Source organism: Myotis yumanensis, unplaced genomic scaffold (assembly GCF_028538775.1).
Source record: "Myotis yumanensis isolate MYYU_CA2020_CCGP unplaced genomic scaffold, mMyoYum1.0.hap1 SCAF_9, whole genome shotgun sequence".
Lineage (NCBI taxonomy): Eukaryota > Metazoa > Chordata > Mammalia > Chiroptera > Vespertilionidae > Myotis > Myotis yumanensis.
Window position 1 is genome coordinate 32,441,287 of NW_027223760.1, and position 20,461 is coordinate 32,461,747.

At 50.0% G+C, this 20,461-nt stretch overlaps 1 protein-coding gene and 1 long non-coding RNA gene across 2 annotated transcripts; one reads left to right on the forward strand and one right to left on the reverse strand.

Moving 5' to 3' along the window:
* Positions 1-13,803, forward strand: ADCK2 (aarF domain containing kinase 2). Its single transcript, XM_070424038.1, has 8 exons — positions 1-2,040; positions 3,109-3,255; positions 5,634-5,762; positions 6,755-6,850; positions 10,043-10,294; positions 11,299-11,427; positions 12,239-12,292; positions 13,368-13,803. The coding sequence occupies exons 1-8, from the start codon at positions 979-981 to the stop codon at positions 13,506-13,508; spliced, it is 2,010 nt and encodes a 669-aa protein (XP_070280139.1). The 5' UTR covers positions 1-978; the 3' UTR covers positions 13,509-13,803.
* LOC139016261 (uncharacterized) lies at positions 9,319-20,460 on the reverse strand. The gene is made up of 3 exons (XR_011472655.1): positions 20,362-20,460; positions 16,606-16,701; positions 9,319-12,983 (listed from the first exon to the last, which is right to left on the reverse strand). It is a non-coding gene; the product is annotated as an uncharacterized lncRNA (long non-coding RNA).
* Position 20,461: the final 1 nt, after the last annotated feature.

Consider the following 20,461-nt stretch of genomic DNA (forward strand, 5'->3'; position numbering starts at 1 on the left):
GAAAACGCGGGCCGCGCGGCCTCTGCGCCCGGTCGCCGGCCCGATCCCCGGCCTCCAACACTCCCTCCCGGCTCTCGGCGCCCGATCCCCGGCCCTCCGCACCCGATCCCCGGCCTCCCGCACTCCCTCCCGGCTCTCGGCGCCCGATCCCCGGCCTCCCGCACTCCCTCCCGGCTCTCGGCGCCCGATCCCCGGCCTTCCACACCTTCTCCCCGCTCTCGGCGCCCGATCCCCGGCCTCCAACACCCTCCCGGCTCTCGGCGCCGGATCCCCGGCCCTCCGCACTCCCTCCCGGCTCTCGGCGCCCGATCCCCGGCCTTCCACACCTTCTCCCCGCTCTCGGCGCCCGATCCCCGGCCCTCCGCACCACCTCCCGGCTCTCGGCGCAGGATCCTCGGTCTTACGCACCACCTCCCGGCTCTCGGCGCAGGATCCTCGGTCTTACGCACCCCCGCTTCGCTCTCGGCGCTCGAATCCCGCCTTTGGCGCCCCGACCCCCTACGGGCCTCTGAGCTCCGACCCTCGGCTGCACCTTCAACCCCGACCCGGCTCCACCCCCACCCAGCCCCTCCGCATTCCGGCTCTGGGCGGGTGCCCGGCCACGCCGGCGATCTCGTGCGGGCCCTGGCTCGCAGGGTGACTCTGCGGCCGCCGGCTCTGTCTTCCCCTTCGCGGCCACCTTGTGCGGGTCGCGTCCCGCCCTGGGCCTGGCTTTGTGTCTGGCTGGACCCCTCCGGTTCTCACAGCGGGCCGAGTTCTGAAAGCCCCGTAGGCGCTGCCCAGCTCGAGCGTAGGCCCCCTGCAGCCTCTGGCCTCGGGCCCAGGGCAGGTGCTCGGAGGGAGGGAGCAGGGTGTGGAGCCGGGTGGGACAGATGCGCCGTCCCCACCTGCGGCTAAGGCCCGGAGCGCTGGGCGGCCTCAGGGGTGGTGCGGGCCAGCCCCAGCCGGATTAGGAGCAGGGCTGGGTTTAGACTGCACATGAGCTTCGTGGGATCTGGCGGCTGCCCCACATTTCAGTGGAGTGCTCAGCTGACTCCTGTCAGCCTGGTGCACATAGGTGGGTGCCCTTTACGTGGAGGGCAGGCAGCCCCTGCGGTGGAACTCCCGGAGAGGATGGTGACTCCCTGGCGCTTCTCTGTCCGGGTCTGCTTGTCACACCTCCGGGGTTTTGAGCTCAGAAAGGAACTCAGTCTTTTAAGACCCTCTGGACGAAATTCCAGGCTATGTTGGCTTCTGCTTGGCACTTTGCCCAAATTCGTCTCAGTCTGTGGGGACATTGGTCACGGGGCCGCTGAGCCCTTGTGTCAGCGAAGGGCCAGCTGGGGTGAACTGGCTGAAAATGGGCCCGTGGAAAGAGTCCCCCACGAGGGGCGGCTCGGTTGCCTCCTTCTGTACCTCCGGATTGGTCTCCGGGCTGGGGCTCTCTTGGTGAAATTCTTCCCCCTCCTTCTACTCTACCCTCTCACCTACCTGGTTCCCAGCATCTCCAGCCTCTGGCTCCACCTGCTTCTGAAAGCCACCGAGACCTCAGGCCCAACGTATATCAAACTGGGCCAGTGGGCCAGCACCCGGCGAGACCTTTTCTCAGAGGCTTTCTGTGCCCAGTTCTCCAAGCTGCATGTCCGGGTGACCCCACACCCTTGGATCCACACTGAGCACATCCTGCAGCAGGCCTTTGGGGAGGACTGGGGGAAGGTCCTGTGCTTTGAGAAGCAGGAACCTGTGGGCTCAGGCTGCGTGGCCCAAGTGTACAAAGCACATGCCAATCCTGCCTTCCTGGAGAATGACAGCATCCAGAGACTTGCCAAGGCCTCCAGGCTGCGGCCTTGTTCAGAAGCCGGGGCCCGTGGGGGGCTGGGAGAGCTCTTTGGACACCTGGAGAAGGAGTGGGGATCGCAAGGAAGTCTTGCTGACCAGTCGTTTCTAGAAAGGCTGCTTCTCCCTCAAGCTGACCTGGTTGGATCAGACGCAGTTGTGTCTCAGGCTTCGGCACCTGCCCACCTACCTGAACCACATCACCTCATCCCGGTGGCAGTGAAAGTAAGTGCTCTGATGTCTTCAGCGGGCCCTTCCCATCTCTAAAATCTCACCAACCCCAGGGAGCTGTCCTAGATCAGGAACCCCTTTTTTTGCCAATCACCCCACATTGCCTTGCATTGACTTCTATTAGCTTGGCTATTATCTGAGTGTGTGTGATGTGCAAACTGTTTTGTTTCTTGGCTTTGAGGGAGAGGTGGTGGTGTGATAGTCTCATAAAAGAAAAATGAAGTGGGTTTGGAGTTCGCTGCCTCTGCGGGTGGAGAAACCACCATCTAGCTCAGTGGTTCTCAACCTTCTGGCCCTTTAAATACAGTTCCTCATGTTGTGACCCAACCATAAAATTATTTTCGTTGCTACTTCATAACTGTAATGTTGCTACTGTTATGAATCGTAATGTAAATATCTGATATGCAGGATGGTCTTAGGCGACCCCTGTGGAAGGATCGTTCGACTGCCAAAGGGGTCGAGACTCACAGGTTGAGAACCGCTGATCTAGCTGATCTACTACTCTGGGGTCAGGATAAATTGGAGACAGACTAGGTTGAACACGAGCCCAAGATGGCAGTGTTCATTTTTATAGAAGTGCCTTTCTTCTCGCTTCATTTTCTGCCTTCTCTGCCTGGGCTCCATTATTTCTTGTCTCCACACTTTTACACTCCCATTCAGCACTACCCAGGGTATCTGGCAGACATGAATAGCAGGTATCCCTGATGATCTCTTTTACCTCCTTGGGAAAAACTCTCCCACATTTTCACCAAGCACCCTGTGATGACTTTTTTGCACTCTGAGAGCCACTGATCTAAACTTAATATATTTAGGAAGAAAAACGCCCCCCTCCCCCATTCTTCCCAGGAAAGCTAAGTGCAGTGCAGAGGAGCTGCCTTCAGCATCTCCTCAGGGAAGGCACACAGGAGTGAGGGAGGCAAGAGCATCCTGGGTGTTGGGACTACTTCCTCTTAGCTCTGATGAGAAGCCAGCTGGTTCTCCTTTGATGGTACGACCCAGCCCTGGCTAAATGAACATGCCTTCCTGATCCCTCCTCTGTCTCACTGTTCCTCTTTCTGGCAGGTATTGCACCCTGGCCTGCTCTCTCAGGTGAGAATGGACCTGCTGCTGATGAAGATGGGCAGCCAAGTCCTTGCACTTTTGCCAGGAATCAAGTGGCTTAGCTTGCCTGAGATAGTGGAGGAATTTGAGAAGCTCATGGTCCAACAGGTGAATTTCCCTTCCCTTGGTTATAAATAGCATCTAAGAGAGTTCTTACCATTAGCTGCTGTTTAGTAAATGGTGGATGAATGAGTAATTTCCCAGTAGGTCACATCTAGTATGGTATGTTAATCAGGGTAGGTAACACTAGTTGATATAACAAAGAACACCCAAGTCTCAGTAGCTTAATGCAACAAGGTTATTGCTTATATCAAAGTTCCATGCAGGTGAACTGAAGGAGAGAGGGAGGAAGCTCTACACCACAGTTATTCAGGGACTCAATTTCCTCCCAAGTTTGGCACTGCCATCTACAACATGTGTCATGTAGGGTCAGTCTGGAATTGGGGAAAAACCATGGAGGACCATGTGAGAGATTTTGTGGCCAGGCCTGGAAGTGATGAACATCCTTTCTTCCTAGTCTAAAGGTCAGCTTTAATCACACAGGCCCTGCAAGGTTGCTTGGGAAACACAGTCTTCCTTAGTGCCTGGGAGGAAAGTGAAATTATCCTGGTGGAATATACAACGTTATCTCTAAGTGCCACAATCAATGGCTGAACTCTAGGGTGATAAGAAGAATTAGGTTAAGTCACAGCGCCTTGTTTTGCTTTGTTTCCAGGGCTTTTGAGTAGACAAGGACCTCCTCCCTGTTCAGGACTTTGGGACACCTGTTTAAGTAGCCAGACTTGGTAAATACACTTTGGGGGCCATCAAGGTTCCAAGTAGGCATCTGCCCTGGCTCCCTATTGGTAGTGCAGAAATTGGCAGACTTTCAGAAGCAATGTGCCAAGTCTTCATTTAGGTCCTTGGATATAACGAGAAGCTGATGAACTAAGAAAACAAGTGAGCTTTTCCTGTCCATAGGAATATATTGTAGGCATAGGGGGCTGACCTATAAATACTTGCAAATAGAGTTTGATCAGAGTTACAGTAGGAGTCTCCACAGGTTCAGTTGGGTTCAGTTGGGGCTCAAGAGAGGAAGTGGTCATTCCATCTTGAGGGTCAAGGCTCCCTTGGCTCAAGTTGGGTCTTGAAAGGTGAGGGGTATTTGCAGTTGGACCAAATGGGGGGGAAACATTCCGATCAGAGGGAATAAGGAAAGCAAAAGATGGGGGTAAATCAGCAGGCTGGGGTGTTCAGCACCAAACAGATTGGGTGAAGCTAGAGTTTGGGAAGTAGAGGAAGGGGGAGGCATAAGAGATAGACCTGAAGAGAGAAGCAGGGGCCAACCCATGACCCCCCCCTTGGATGTCATTCTAAAGAATTTAGACTTCATTCTGCACATAGCAGGGGACACCAGCAGATGGAGAGGAAAGATGAGGGGAGGGAAGATGAGGGGTCAGGAAGTCCAACTCAGATGCCTCTGTTGGGGTTCAGGTGACTTCTTGTGAGTCACCATGGGGGTGGCAGTGGGGTGGAAAGGGAGAATAGATCCGAGAGTGGTTAGGGCTGTAGAGCTGATGGCACTGAGCACTGATGGGTGTGGAGGGTAAGAGAAGGAGTAATCTGCAGCGACTCTCAGGTGACTGGGTACATGTGGGTGTGTATGCAAGTAAATTCTGTGTAGACACTGAGTTCAAGGGTCCCTGTGGCCTTCCACAGGGCAATGTCCAGATGGACTTGAATATAAGTCCAGAGACTGGTAGAGGGGGACTGGATGGAGGTCAAAGTTCTGTCATCAAGAGGTACTAGCTGAGGATGTGAGGGGATGGAGAGGAAGAGCAAAAGCTGGTGAAGGTCAGGAGCTGAGAGATACCAGCATCTCTGGGCACTTGAGGAGGAATGGCCAGAAGCCCAGACCCAGATAGGGCAGTTGAGAGGCAGGGGTGGAAGCTGGGATAGTGAAAACTGGTTCAGGAAGAATGAGGTCTTAGAGTTAATTAGGATAAAAATGGGATTGGGCCTTTGACTCTGGCAAGCAAAACGCTTGGTGAGTTGGGGAGAGCAGTGTCAGTGCAGTGGGTGGAAGTGAGTCTTAATCAAGGGAAAGAGCTGGGGACCTGGCCAGTGTGCTCAGTGGTTAGAGTGCTGGCCGGGAGCTGGGGGCGGGGGCTAGTGTTGGCCTGGGCAGCAGTGGTGTGGAGAGGCCACAAAGCTGAACCCCAGGGAGGTGGGGAAGGGGTGATGTGAAGTGGATGGGCAGAGCAGGAAGAAGCAGGGAAGCCCAGGTAATGCAATGTTGTCTGTTGTCTGTAGCTTAGAGGAGTTCAAGAGGAGGTTGGGGTTTGGGGGGAGGCCTTTAGTCACAGGATGCCTCCTCCCATGTCTCCTGGGGAGCTGTCTGTGCAGGAGAAGCAGTTGACTCTGACTTGCTAGCTCTTTGGCAGTTCAGATGTTACTATCCCTGTGCCCCGACTACCCCTTCATCTTTTCTCTTCACTTCCCTGTAGATTGACCTGCGCTACGAAGCTCGGAATCTCGAGCACTTCCAGTGCAACTTCCTGAACGTGAAGTCTGTCAGATTCCCCACTCCTCTGCATCCCTTTGTCACCAGGGATGTTTTGGTGGAAACATATGAAGTAAGAATCAGAACTTACCTGGCTGGGCCTTTCACTCACAGCTGGGCTGTCTCTGCTCCACTTGGTGGTTTTAGTCTCTAAAGACAAAAGCCGCAAGAGAGCATGTGATTACATGTGCGAGGACTTCAGGTGTGATCCGAGGTGGGCAGCATAGTGAGCTGGCTGAGAACCTGGGTGTGGCCTCAGACCTTCTGGATTTGAAAATCTGCTCTGCCACTTTATTTGTTGAATGACTTCAGTTTCTTCATGTATGACAGCAGGCCACTCTTCCCGCCTCATGGGGTTCTCTCAGGAGTCAGTGACACACAATGCAAAATGCCCTCAGCTAGAGTTTGCACAGATAAAGTGCTCAATAAGTGTTTGTGTCATGTCACTGGCCTTAGCTGTCTCCTGCTCCAGCCTCCTTTGTAAAGATGGTAATATGAGATGCAGGGAAGTAATGCCACCTCCCAAAGTTACTAGCTGTGTAGCCTTGAGCAAGTTACTTAACCTCTCTGGGCTTTAGTTCTTTTATTTATTAATTAGGGATAACAAATTCTATCTTAGTGGGCTGCTCTGACAAATAACTAAGCTATATGAAATGATTATTAGCTCCCCTTTCTTCTCTTTTCCCCCTTTGCCCCTGTTTTCTTGCTCGAGGTCACAGAATTCATTCATGTATCTATTGGCTGGTTCTTGACCAGAAACTAGCTCTCTGGGCCTGTTCCTGTCTCTTCCCCCCACATTGCGACATCCTTACCTGTGGGTGGCAAAGACAATGGGTTTCCTCTCTAATAAATCTATGGGACTTGTTTTCCTTTGAGAAGTATTATGGAAGGGAAATGTAAATAGGTTAAAATCAGCTTGTGAGGGACAGACTCATAGTGGCTCTAAGAAAGGAAAAACTCTTTGGGTCACTTCCTAACCGACGGGAAGGCAACAGCATGTGTGCCGTCGGGATGAGGAGCAGAGCTGTCCAGGGTAAAGTTGTTCCCTCCCTGATCTTCTTAAAGGAGAGTGTGCCCGTGTCCAGTTACCAGCAGGCAGGGATTCCCGTGGACTTGAAGAGGAAGATTGCTCGGCTGGGGATCGACATGCTCCTGAAGATGGTGAGCTCATGGGCTTGGAGAGGGTGCTCAGGCCCAGCCTGTGGCCCAGTTGCATGTGGGAAATGGTGGGGACACTGTTCAGCTACACTGGGTGGAGGGCAAGCCCAGTGTAGAGTCTGCTTTAAAAACAGCTGAGCCTACCAAGATAGCCATTCATTCTATAGCTTTGTTAAGCACTTTCTCAGTGGCTTGGGCTCTGTCGCCGTGCAAGGTGCTATGGGAAGGGTAGGGAACAAGACCCAGGCCCAGTCCTAGTTGCCTACAAACAGCCTAAGACAACATTGTATATTACATCTACTTCATTCATTCAGCAAGTATGTATTGAGCATTTGCTATGTGTTAGACAGTGCTGGGTTTACAGTAGTGAGCAAAAGAGACAGGATTACAATGTTCACAGAACTACCGTTTAGTGCAGCCGTGGGCAAACTACGGCCTGCGGGCCGGATCCGGCCCCTTTGAAATGAATAAAACTAAAAAAAAAAAAAAGACCGTACCCTTTTACGTAATGACGTTTACTTTGAATTTATATTAGTTCACACACACTCCATCCATGCTTTTGTTCCGGCCCTCCGGTCCAGTTTAAGAACCCATTGTGGCCCTCGAGTCAAAAAGTTTGCCCACCCCTGGTTTAGTGGGAAGACTGTCCATGAATAAGTAAATTATATACAGGGTAGGTACAGGCACCAAGGGGCCACTAAGAGGGGCCTGACATAGCCCAGGAACTTATTCAGGAAGTGGCTGGCATGTGAGGGAAGCCTAGGTGTCACCTATGAGGGGACGGCCTGATAATGTTTAAATCAGTTGGCACTCAGAAAAGGACGTAGTGAACCCTAAGCAATGTTAGTTATCAGCATCATTAGTAACTGTGGCACCCAGCATTGCTAGCAGCTCACAAGCAGGAGCAAAGAAAGAGGATATAGATATTTGTTGAGGGTCTGAGGTCTTCCTGGTGGTTGGCACAGAGTGTTTGAGGGATGGATGGCAGGGTCTAGGCTAGATAGGCAGGACGAGTGCCCAAGTCTAGAGGGTGCAGAGTTGGGATAAGAAGAAACCAGGTATGTGGTCCGAGAGTGGGAGGAAAGAACTGATGACCAAGATGGAGGGGCCGAGGCGAGCAGGATGGTAGTGGGTGCAAGCTGACAGCATGCTGGAAGCTTAAGCGCTCCTGCAGAGAGGGCTCAGGGCTGGGAGCCCTGACTCCACCCTCAGCTCCAGGTCAGCAGCCCCCACCCAAGGGGCTCCTGGAGAAGAGAGGTTGTTGTGGGAGAGCCAGGTTTCCACTTAGTGCAGTGGAAGCTCAGTTGACAGAGGCTCCAAGGGGCATTGTGGGTAGAGGGGAGGGTGCAGTGGCGGGGGGGGGGGGGGGGGGGGGGAGTAGCCAGGGTAGAAGCAGCAATAAGCAATGCCCGGGAGTGGGGAGATTATGGGAGCTTCCAGCCCCTGGGGTCAAGGATAGGGGCATAGGCCCTGAGGGGATGAGCTGACAGCAAGGTGCCAGGCTTGGGTCAGGGTCCCAGGATTTTCACCAGGTAGCAGCCTCCCTATGTCGAGTAAAGCCAGGGTCTGGACTAAGGAGGGTCACTGTGGCCTGCATCCAGGAGGAGGGGCTCTGTTGGGCCAGGAGGAGTCCGCTGAGAGCCCCTCGGAAGCAACTGCTCTGTGCCTCTGCACTGGGCTCTCCTTTTTCCCCTCTAGGATGGCTAGTGGTTTCTCTTTCATGGGAGGCAGATTTTTGTTCCCCAAAGTCACACCTGACTTTCTGTCTATCATAGTTCCTGGGGCTTTCTTTCCTGCTTAGTAGTTTCAAAGCCATTTCTCCTTGTCTACTTGATTCTCTGCCAGTAGGTGGTGGTTAGTATTGCTGTTACATGTCACTGTGTGGACAAATGGAGGTAATGGAGGGGAAGCCTGAGTTATGAAATATTTGAAAGAAAGAAAGTTCCATGAAAAATTTTTTTTTGTTTGTTAATCCTCACCCGAGGATATTTTTCCATTGATTTTTAGGGAGAGTGGAAGAGAGAGGGAAAGACAGAGAGAAACATCGATGTGAGAGAAACAGATCAATTGGTTGTTTCCTGCAGGAGCCGACCCAGGGCTCGGCCAGGGAGGAGCCTGCAACCAAGTTACTAGTACCTGCCTTTGACCTTGACTGGAATCAAACCCTCGACCCTTTGGCCCGCAGGCCAATGCTCTTTCAACTGAGCCAAACCGGCTAGTTCCATTAATTTTAAGAGCAGAGAGGTTTGGGGAAAATCTTTAAACAATGAGTAGATAATTTTATTTTTTTAATCCTCACCTGAGGATATGTGTTTGTTTTTTGTTTTTTACTGATTTTACTTATTATTATTTTTGTAAAAAAAATATATATATATATTTAAATATATTTTATTGATTTTTTACAGAGAGGAAGGGAGAGGGATAGAGAGTTAGAAACTTCGATGAGAGAGAATCATCAATCAGCTGCCTCCTGCAGTGTGCTGGGGATGTGCCTGCAACCAAGGTACATGCCCTTGACCGGAATCAAACCCGGGACCCTTCAGTCCGCAGGCTGACGCTCTATCCACTGAGCCAAACCAGTTAGGGCTAAAAGAAATATTTTTTGTTGACTTCAGAGAGTAAGGGAGAGGGAGAGAGAGAAAGAAACATCAATGATGAGAGAGAATCATTAATTGGCTGCCTCCTGCACGCCTCCTAGTGGGGATCAAGCCTGAAACCTCGGCATGTGCCCTTGACTGGAATGGAACCCAGGACCGTCCAGTCCACAGGCCGATGCTCTATCCATTGAGCCAAACCAGCTAGGGCTTTTTTGCTGATTTTAGAGAGAGGGGAAGAGAGTGGGGAGAGAGGGAGGAATGGAGAGAAAGGGGGGGGGGGGGAAGAAACATTGATGTATGAGAGAAACATTGATTGGTTGCCTCCTGTACCCACTCCCACCAGGGACTGAACCTGCAACATTTCATGTTTCCTATAATATTTTTTAATGCTCTTGACTTTGAAAATAACTTTTCTCTTGAAAACATCAACCTGTCCTGTCCCTGTACAAATTCTGAACTGATGTCATCAGACAATGAATTTATCAAATGTACACTTCTCTGTACACTAGAAATATACCATCACCCTGGAAGCTTTTTCCTGGTGGTGATTGGGTGGTGAGGGTTGATTTAGCCTTGAATAGTGCTGATCTCTTTCCAGATATTTGTGGACAACTTTGTCCATGCGGACCTTCACCCTGGGAACATCCTGGTCCAGGGTGCCGATGGTCTTTCCAAGAGCCAAGAGGCACGGCTGCAGCAGGCGGATGTTTGTGACACACTGGTGGTGTCCATGACGCCTGCCCGGTGCCCACTGCGCCTGGTGCTCCTGGATGCTGGTATTGTGGCAGAGCTGCGGGCTGCTGATCTGAGGAACTTCCACGCAGTTTTCATGGCCGTAGCAATGGGGCAGGTGAGACCCACTGGGCTCTTGGGAGTTGGGCCCAAATCCTTGAAGCTCTTGAGGACTTTAGGGCTCTTTAGCCTTCATTTTCCTTGTAAATGCCGTCTTTGCCACGGGTGCTCCTAACAGAACCATCTCTGGTCTTTAGTCAGAAGGTGCTGGTGCCCGAGACTGAGGCCAGTTCCAAGCAGCTCATGGTTTGGGATGGGAAGAAATGCCTCCTTCCCAAATGCCATCATGTAGTCATGGTAGTTTCTCTTCCTTCTTCAACAAGCCTGCAGTGGGCACTAGGAAGGCTAGCTCCTGCTTAGGAGGCTTCTGAGGGGGCAGAGGCTTGAGCCTGGGCCACCGTGGCAGGTAGGGTGGGGCATGTTCCCCTGCCAGGCTTGGGTGGACGAAGAAGGTCACAGCCTGAGGAGGGAGGTGAAAGGCATTAGCAGTGACTACCAGGGTAGGTGGGTGTTTGGGGAGACCATGGAGGCTTCGGTCAGAGGGTGTCCTGGGCAGAGGAGGAGTGGGAAGGCTGCAGCACAGAGGTGGTGAGGAGGGGATTCCACGGGGGCCGGAAGGGAGCCCGTGCCGACAGTGTGGCTGGTCCAGTCTGGTGACAGGTCCTGGTGGCTCTGGCTCTGAGGCTAGGCTGCTTGGTCAGCAGTGGCCAAGGGCAAGCTAGAACTAGGTGGAAACAACTAGGACAGTGATGTCGAACCTATGACACACGTGTCAGAGGTGACATGCAAACTCATTTTTTTGGTTGATTTTTCTGTTAAATGGCATTTAAATATATAAAATAAATATCAAAAATATACATCTTTGTTTTACTATGGTTGCAAATATCAAAAAATTTCTATATGTGACACGGCACCAGAGTTAAGTTAGGGTTTTTCAAAATGCTGACACGCCAAGCTCAAAAGGTTCGCCATCACTGAACTAGGATATGAAGGAGTGTGGGCAGATCATCTAATTTTGTGCCCTCCCAGCTCTACCAGTTTCTTTTCTTTTGTATCTTCCAGGGCCAAAGAGTGGCTGAGCTCATCCTGCATCACGCTCGGGCCAGTGAGTGCAAGGACGTGGAGCGATTCAAGGCTGAGATGGCCGCACTAGTAACGCAGGCCAGGAAGAACACTATCACCCTGGAAAAGGTGAGCAGGCCACCGAGGGGCAGGGGCCTGAGTACTGCCCTTGCCCTTGGCGAGAACAAACCCCAAAGTAAAGGGGGATCTTTTAATGGGGAGAAGTCTGGAGGGGGTTTGAGTTCTAAGACAGATAAAGAACACCTGCCCACATCTCCCAGGTGTGAGGAGGCCCACTGGAATCTCTGACTCTCAAGAGTGGCTCCTTGACCAGGTTCCCAGGGTGCCTTCTGGGGCATGACATACATAGTGTCGCACCCCGGCCTGTCTGGGGTGTAGCTGTTCTGCCGCTTCTTCTGTATCTCGAGCTCAGCTGAGCTTGAAGGGAGGGATGAAGGTCTCTGAGTGGCCAGAAGACATACCTAATGTTCACATCCTTTATTTAGACTTGAGTTCAATTTGTATTTTACACTCAGTTCTAGCAAAACTGAGCGTTTCCTCAAGTTCATGGCTACACTAGCAGGATCGAGTCAGAGCTCAGAATGAGCAGCAGCTGGCACCCAGGCACTGCTGATCCTCCTTATTCAGATGTGGTGTGTGTGTGTGCTGGTGGACACACACTGGGTGAGCCGGGCCTCCAGGCCTCCTCCTGGAAGGAGCATTTGAACTCAGGCTCCTCATACTCGAAATGGGAGCTGGGCTCGTGCATGTGCAGTCCTTCTGGAATTAGAGTCTCTTTGCACTCACTGGTATGTGTGTGTGTGATGGGAGGGACGAGGTGTTGGGGGAGGACGGGACAGGGGTCTGGGAGAGAAGTAGTTGGGGAGGTGTGGGAGGGGGGGTCGGCACTCTCTACAGTCAATTTTATTATCTTTTCCAGCTCCAAGTTTCCAGCCTTCTCTCGAATGTCTTTAAGTTACTGATGACTCACAAGGTGAGGCCCCTGGCAGAGCTGAGCCTCTCTGCTCCAGCCAGGCTGGAGGGGAGGTCTCTGGGGAAGCTGATGGGTGGCCACAGGGTCGTGAGAAGTACTCCTCTTATATGAGATCTCGTTTTTTAAAAACATTCTTGGTACCACTTCATTAGCATGAAGAGTGCTGCTTCTGTGTACTAACTAGGTACAGCAGGTTCTCCCTTTGTCACAATGTTGGTCTGTGTCTCAGTAAGGCTAAGCTGTCCAAGTATCTGTGATACTGAGCTGCAGAAAAGTGGATTCACAGATGTAAACACCGTCTAATGAAAGCTGTCACACCCTTCCCCTCCTCAGTGCACATGAATGATGCGTGGTACTCATCTAAGTCACACTTATATAGCTTTCCTGAGCATGTAACACCTTGAGGCTGGGCTGGCCCAAGAGGAGGTGCCTCTTGTCCTGGTGTGTTCAGAGATGCCAGCACGGCTGTTGTGGCCTCTGCCTCCTGCCCCTGTTCCTTGGAGGGACACGGCCTCACAGTTCTCCACCTTGGCCTTTGTCTGTCTCCTTGTGATAGAGTGTGGTCTTGGGTTATTCTTCAAAGTAAAACTGTCAGCCAAAGGTCTAAGGAGTTGAGGGCAGGGAAGATTCTTGTCTGAAGAGGGCCTTTCCCATTGTTTCTCTTGAGGTTCTGCAATCCGATAGTGAAATACTGCATTTGGCAAGGGTCATAACATAGAATTAAGAGTCAGAAAGGTTGCTGGTCAGAAGAATGATCCTTATTTAGATTTACAGTTTCTGGTATATCGCTGAGATACTAATTTTATTATTTTTAAGTCATATGAACACACACACACACACACCCCTAGAAAAGTACATACCACATCCCCCAGATTTTTCCTTAGTAATACTAGTAGACGGGAGGTTGGGTGAGTAGATGAGATGGTGGGTAAAATGATGGGGTAGGGAAAAGAGGGTCAGGTAGACAATAAAATCACATGGGCAGGTACCGGAGGCTGAGAGCAGACAGCTACATGGTTATCCAGACTCTATATATTAATGGGCTTTGGGAAGAACCTCTTATTTTCTCTTTCAGGTAAAACTTGAGAGCAACTTCGCCTCCATTGTGTTTGCCATCATGGTGCTCGAGGGGCTTGGTCGCTCACTGGACCCCAAACTGGACATCCTGGAGGCAGCCAAGCCCTTCCTGCTGAAAGGGCCAGTGTCTTCCCCTTGACCAGCAGTGGGCATGCCGCAGGCGTGCAGTGGGCCTTCCTCTCAGAACTGAAGGCTCCTCCCAACAACCTCTCCTGGGGCAGTGAGAACACTTACCAATTGGGATGTGTGGAGGGCATGCATTGCTTTTCTCTCTGATTTGGCTTTAGGCATCTGTTCAAATAGCTTTGTGTTACTTGGGGAAGTAAAGGGAGGGAAGGTTCCTATCTATCCAGTTGTAGGAGCTGGGCCTGGTGGGAGACTATTTCAGGGAAAAGGTTCTGTGGAGGACAAATAAACTCAAATTATTTTGTTTTCTTCTTTTTCTCTCTTCTTAACCCTCTGTAATCCCTCATCAGGTGGGTCCTGCTGGCCTCTGATAATTAAGTTAGGAAATGTCACAGTATCTTGTAGACCCATGGCTTCTAGTTTTTAATGTACCCTTATTGGTAAAAAGTTGAATATATTTATGTACACATACATATATAATTTATATATTTTATGCAGGTGATACCATCACTAGCAAATCTGGAGGTGCAATGTACACTTAGGGCAAATTTCACTGTATTTCAAATGATCTTCTTTATACTTCTACTTCTAAATACTTTTTCTAACTCCTTGCTAAATTTTATTACAAGGGGAAAAAGGAAAAGCAACAATTAATGTGGCTGATACCGTAGGGACAGGAGCAGAATCAGCTCTGCCCTCTTCTCCTGTGCTTGCATATTAGTATTCAGACTGTGGTTCCTCTGAGCAATGTTCAGGCCCTTGTGCATTTGTCTAGGGCTAATTTGGGTTATTAATATGTAGATAATATAATTAGCACAGCCTCTTAACCAGGGCTTGAACCTGAAAGAGCACCCGTGACACTCTAGTAGTGGATTAAGGGGTGGTGGGCACTGCCTGCCCCTTTGTGCCAGGCCCACCCACAGACTGTTCCTTCAAAGTTGACCTGACATGTGGCTGGTCCACATGGACTAAGAAGATCCTAGGGCAGTGATGGCGAACCTTTTGAACTCGGTGTGTCAGCATTTTGAAAAACCCTAACTTAACTCTGGTGCCGTGTCACATATAGAAATTTTTTGATATTTGCAACCATAGTAAAACAAAGACTTATATTTTTGATATTTATTTTATATATTTAAATGCCATTTAACAAAGAAAAATCAACCAAAAAAATGAGTTCGCGTGTCACCTCTGACACACGTGTCATAGGTTCGCCATCACTGTCCTAGGGTCAGATTGTAGAGTGGACATTGGTAAAGCTTAAATTTCTTAATTTTCTAAATAAAATAGTATTTTCTCTCTCATCCCAGTGGATTCTCTTGCTCATTTTGGAGACCACTGCTTTAGACAGAGTGAGAAGTCAAGCCTCCTTGTTCTCTGAAGTCCTGCTCTGGCCACAGGACTAGATTCTTCCACTCTCCTTCTCAAGGATAAAGTTCTTCGTTTCTGTCTTTGAGGGAGCAAGTAACGTTTAGTTGGGCAGAGATTCCTTTGGTGAAGTTTTTCCCAGAGGGGTGGAGATGTTATTTTTACTTCCCAATCTTGAGGGGAGGGCATCTAACCAGGCAGAGAGGTACTGTGGTGGCTCCAGGTAGCTGGGAAAGGGAAGTGGCACTGATCAGCTTCCTCCTCACAGGCACACCAGTCAGACACAAAGAGTACGTGCTACCCTGAACCTACACCAGCACAACCAAGCCTTTCCTTATAGCCAATGGATTTAATCAGCCATCTGTGGTATATATATTTATCTATCATTGCATACAAACTACCCCAAAGCTTACTGGCTGGAACAACATTTTTTAAAGCATCTATAATAATAAAAGCATAATATGCTAATTAGACCGGACGTCCTTCCTTCCAGACAAAGCCGTGGCAAAGGCAGAGGCAGCAGAGGCCCCGGGCTGCAGCCATGGCATCCGCGGGTGGGGGCCGGGGCCAAAGCCCTTGCACAAATTTTGTGCATTGGGCCTCTAGTGTTAGTGTGTTAGTGTGTGTGTGTGTGTGTGTGTATACACACACATACTAGAGGCCTGGTGCACGGATTCATGCACCTGTGGGGCCCCTTGGACTAGCCTGCACCTTCTCGCAATCCAGGACCCCTCAGGGGATATCAGAGAGCTGGTTTCGGCCCAATCCCCGCAGGCCAGGCCGAGGGACCCCACCGGTGCACAATCAGGGCCGGGGAGGGACCTTGGGAGGGCTCCAGAGCATGTCTGGCCTGTCTTGCCCACTCCTGATCTGCCGGACCCCAGCAGCAAGCTAACCTACTGGTCGGAGTGTCTGCCCCCTGGTGGTCAGTGCGCATCATAGCAACTGGTTGAACAGTTAAGACACTTAGCATATTAGGCTTTTATTATACAGGATATATATGCTAGAGGCCTGATGCACAAAATTAGTGCACAGGGGGGTGGGGGTCCCTCAGCCTGGCCTGCACCCTCTCCAATCGGAGACATCCCTCTCACAATCCAGGACTGCTGGCTCCTAACCCCTCACCTGCCTGCCTGCCTGATCGCCCCTAACCACTCTGCATGCCTGATCACCCCTAACCTCCTCTGCCTGCCTACCTGATCACCCCTAACCTTTTTGCCTGCTTGATCACCCCTAACTACCTCTGCCTGCCTGATGCCTCTAACTGCTCTCCCCTGCCAGCCTGATCGCCCCTAACCCCCTCTGCCTGCCGGCCTGATGGTCCCTAACTGCTCTCCCCTACCAGCCTGATCACCCCTAACTGCTCTCCCCTGCCAGCCTGATCGCCCCTAACCCCCTCTGCCTGCCAGCCTGATTGCCCCTAACCGCCTCTGCCTTGGCCCCCGCCACCGTGGCTTTGTCCAGAAGGACGTCCAGAAGACGTCTAGTCTATCTGGTCTAATTAGTATATTACCCTTTTATTAGTATAGATATTTTTTATTAATTTTTAGGGAGGAAGTGAGAGGGATAGAGAAAGATCCATTGATGAGAAACATCATCGATTTGCTGCCTTCTGAATGCCCCCTACTGGGGATCAAGCCCACAACACAGGCATGTGCCCTGACCGGGAATTGAACCATGACCTCCTGGTTCATGGGTCAACGCTCAACCACTGAGCCACACTGGCCAGGCAGAACATTTATTACCTTACGGTGTCCAAAATCTGGGTACAGCTTAGCTGCATCTTCTGCTCAGGGTCTTTCCCAAACATGTTTTTAAATCCTCATCCGTGGATATGATTTCTAGAGAGAGTGGAAGGGAGGAAAAGAGGGGGGGGAAGAGAGAGAAACATTGACGTGAGAGAGGCACATGGATTGGCTGCCTCCCCCATGCACCCATCCCTACCAGGGCTGGGAAACCTTGACCAGGAATCTCACCTGCTACCCTTCGGTCTGCAGGCCGATGCTCTAACCACTGAGCAACTGGCCAGGGCTGTACTGACATTTTGAGGCTCTACTATGGTGGGTCTGATGCCATGCTCAATTGTGTGATTGTTGGCATGACTCATTTCCTTGTGGGCTGTTGGATTATGGCCTCAGTTTCTTAGGTGTAAATATTTCTTTTTTCTGCATCCAGAGAGACTAGAGAGCAGTCTGGTTCCTGAGTAGGGGCTGCTGGGGATTGGGGGATTGAGGGATTGAGAAAATGAAAGAGACAGACACAGAGATGGAAGGAAAAAGCTGGGGCTGGGTGGGACCACTGTGCTCTGTTGGAGAGACAGGGACCCAGAGCCAATACAGCGTGTTTATTTTATACAGCAAAACCCAGGAAGTTTTACTAAAGGTTAAAACAAAGGAGATTATGTGCATTCTTGGGTGGGCCTGAGTAGTATTCATTCCTAGTGCTTGGCTGGATTTAGTAACGAAACCCATCCCCTGGCGCCTGGGCTGAAGGTCAAGCTGACAACACTCCTGCCTCTGGCATGGTGTGTTTCCAGGATGTGGCTCTGCCAACGCCACTGGATTCAGCTGACAGTAATTAAAGAAATGCTCATGTGCCTTCCCAGGCGCTCTACACTCAGGAGCCATTACAAAATGAACACAGGCTGTGTTGAAGAGGTTAAATGGTTAATGGGTGTGCTTTAATATACGTAATTAGCTGATTTTTAAAACAAGAATTTTTAATGCACTAAAGTCATCTTTTTAAGGAGAAAGGCTACTTTACTGGGTATAAGTTGATAAATTGGCAGTATGCTGTTTCCCTGAAGAGAAATCATAGCTCCATCTCCTCTAAAGTATTTCAGGTTTGTTTCAGTTGACCAAAACCACTGGAAAGATGTTTCTTTCCAAGACACACAAGGAAAGTGAGATCAAGCAAGGCTTTAAGAGTAGGAAATTAAATAAACATGAAGTTTTGTGAACAGATTTTTTTTCCTCATCCCTTTGCTTTGTTTTCCAGATATAGAATAGGTTCTTGATTTGGGATTAGATGCTCAATGTGGGCCATAAAAAAATAATTCTTTATTATTGAAAGTATTACATATATCTCCTTCTTTCCCCATAGACCCCCTCCTGCCCGCCCTAGGACCTCAGAGATGTGGGCCATTTAGAGTCAGTTCTTACAGTCTGTCAAAATTTGACTGGGAATTTGATTTGCATTTAGAAGGTGAGAGCTCAGGGCCAGGGCTTGGCATTCCTTCCCTCACCATCAATTTTTTATTTTTAAAAATATCTTTTCACTGATTTCAGAGAGAAAGAAGGAGAGAGATGATCGAGCCCACAATCCAGGTATAAGTCCTGTCTGGGAATTGAACATCCTCCTGGTTCATTGGTTGATGCTCATCCACTGAGCCATGCCAGCTGGGCTCTCTCACCTTCTAAAATGCATCCATTCAAATGGGGTGCTCATCTTAGAACCCCAAAGAGGGCCATTGTGTAATCTGCAAAAGGCAGTAAGAGATATTTGCCCTTGCAGCTCTCAGAGCATGTCTGCAAGACAAATGTGTCATTGCTAGTCAACAGTTTATTGATTGGAACCATAAAATTTTTATAGTAAAAAAATCATAATTTGTGATGTAAAATATTAAAGCTCCAAATGGCTACAGATCAATACTGCTTTAAATACAAGCAAGCATTGAAGTTAAAACTTTTTGTTTCAAAATTCAGCAAGAAAGATGGGGAGCCCTGACCGGTTTGGCTCAGTGGATAGAGTGTTGGCTTATGAACTGAAGGGTGCCCTGGTCGAGGGCACATGCCTGGGTTGCAGGCTCGATCCTCAGTGGGGGGCATGCAGGAGGTAGTCGATCAATGATTCTCTTTCATCATTGATGTTTCCATCTCCCCCTCTCCCTTCCTCTCTGAAATAAATAAAAATATATTTTAAAAATAAATTAATTAAAAAAAATAAATTCTTACCAAAACAAACAAACAAAAAAACGATGGAGAAGGTGAATGAATTTTTGTTACCCTGAACCTGAATTAAGCTTTTGCTACCAGGAAAGGAAGGTACAATAAAGGAATAAAAATTCCCTGAGTACATGCTGTGGGCCAGTCACTATCTGTGGATTCTTAAGTGACTCAAATTAAGATTAGGGGCACTGATGTTCAGAGAAATAAAGTGAGTTGTCCGAATTTCTAGAGCTAATAATTGGCAGAGCTGAGGTCTGAACTCCAGATCTTCACTCCCAAGCTCTCTGCTCTTTTTTGTTTAAGCTGTGCTTTGTTTTTGTGGCTTTGGAATCATAGCATTGTTCTTTGTTGGAAGCTGTATGACTTGGGCAGCCAGTTCTCTAGGAAGATAGCAAAATTTCTATGTTAGTGTTTTGTAGCTATCACCAGAAAGGGTAAGTGGCCAATGGTAGTTCAGACAAAGGCAGACTGTTGCATATCAAGTGGAAAGTCCTCATCCAGAGAATAGTGGCTTCTTTCCCCTAATTTACATATTAAGAGGGCAGGAGAACAGGGCCAGAGGGTAAATCAATTAAGACTGTTCTCAAGGGCCTGGGGCAGCTCAGCAATCTTAAGCTTTATGTGGGCCAAGCTCCAGGGACAGGTTTCTTCTTAGAGGACACATGGAGGCCCCTATCTTGGCACAGGAGAGACATCAGTTATATTCAATTACCCTCACATTTCTAAATTCAGTTCTACATTTCTCTCCCTAAGTATCCCATTTTTCATGCTTGTGACTATAAATGTGAGATCTTTGGTGTTCAGCAAGGGTCCCATTTCAAAATTGAAATCGCCAAGGTTAGGCTGGCAGACTAAGTTTTATAATTTAATCAAACCTGGAGGTGCTTAGGAAAACTAAAGTCTATAAATGGAGACGCTAAGAATTTGGGGAGGGGCGTTGAGCGACACTAGGATCTTGTAAAAGGCAATATGGAGAGACAAAAGCCAAGAATCGAGGACTGGCTCAGGGTCACGGAAGTAGGAGCATGAACTGGAGGCTGCTAAGGTGCGGACTCCTTGCCCTACTCCAGACTTAATCAGAGCACGTGGGCTCCTCGGGTGACTGATGCCACCAGTCCGTCCATGTCCTGATATTTGGGAACCACTGTCTGCCGGGTGGTAAAGTTCAAGTTTGCAGAACAACAATAAAACAAGGAAGACTTAAACATGTCGCCGTGAGCCTCTTGCAGGAGAGAGTAAAAAACACTACCTTTGGGAAGGACCCCTGGTTCACAAAGGATTTGCCAACTGAAAGGAAGGCAGCTAATTCAGGAGGAGCAGGTCCCGGTTGGGAAAATGCCATGTAGATCAGCACCGGTAGGGAGGCGCGAGTTCCGGCTCGGTGTTAGTTTGCTAGCACGCGCGAAACCCAGTGCTCCCAAAGCCGGCCTGGGCGCCCTCACCTCCCTCCGCGCGGCCTCGCACGCCAGTCCCCGAGGAAGCGCGCGGCTCCGCCCAGCCAAGTCCCAGCCGTCACTTAGCAACGCCTAGGGCCGCCCTCACTCGCCTCCTCACCCTCTGGACCACAGCGCGCCGAGTCCCTCCAGGCGCGCAGCCCGCCCCAGCGAAGAGACCGAGATGCTAACTTGAGACCGAATCCTTGGCTTCCCTCCCG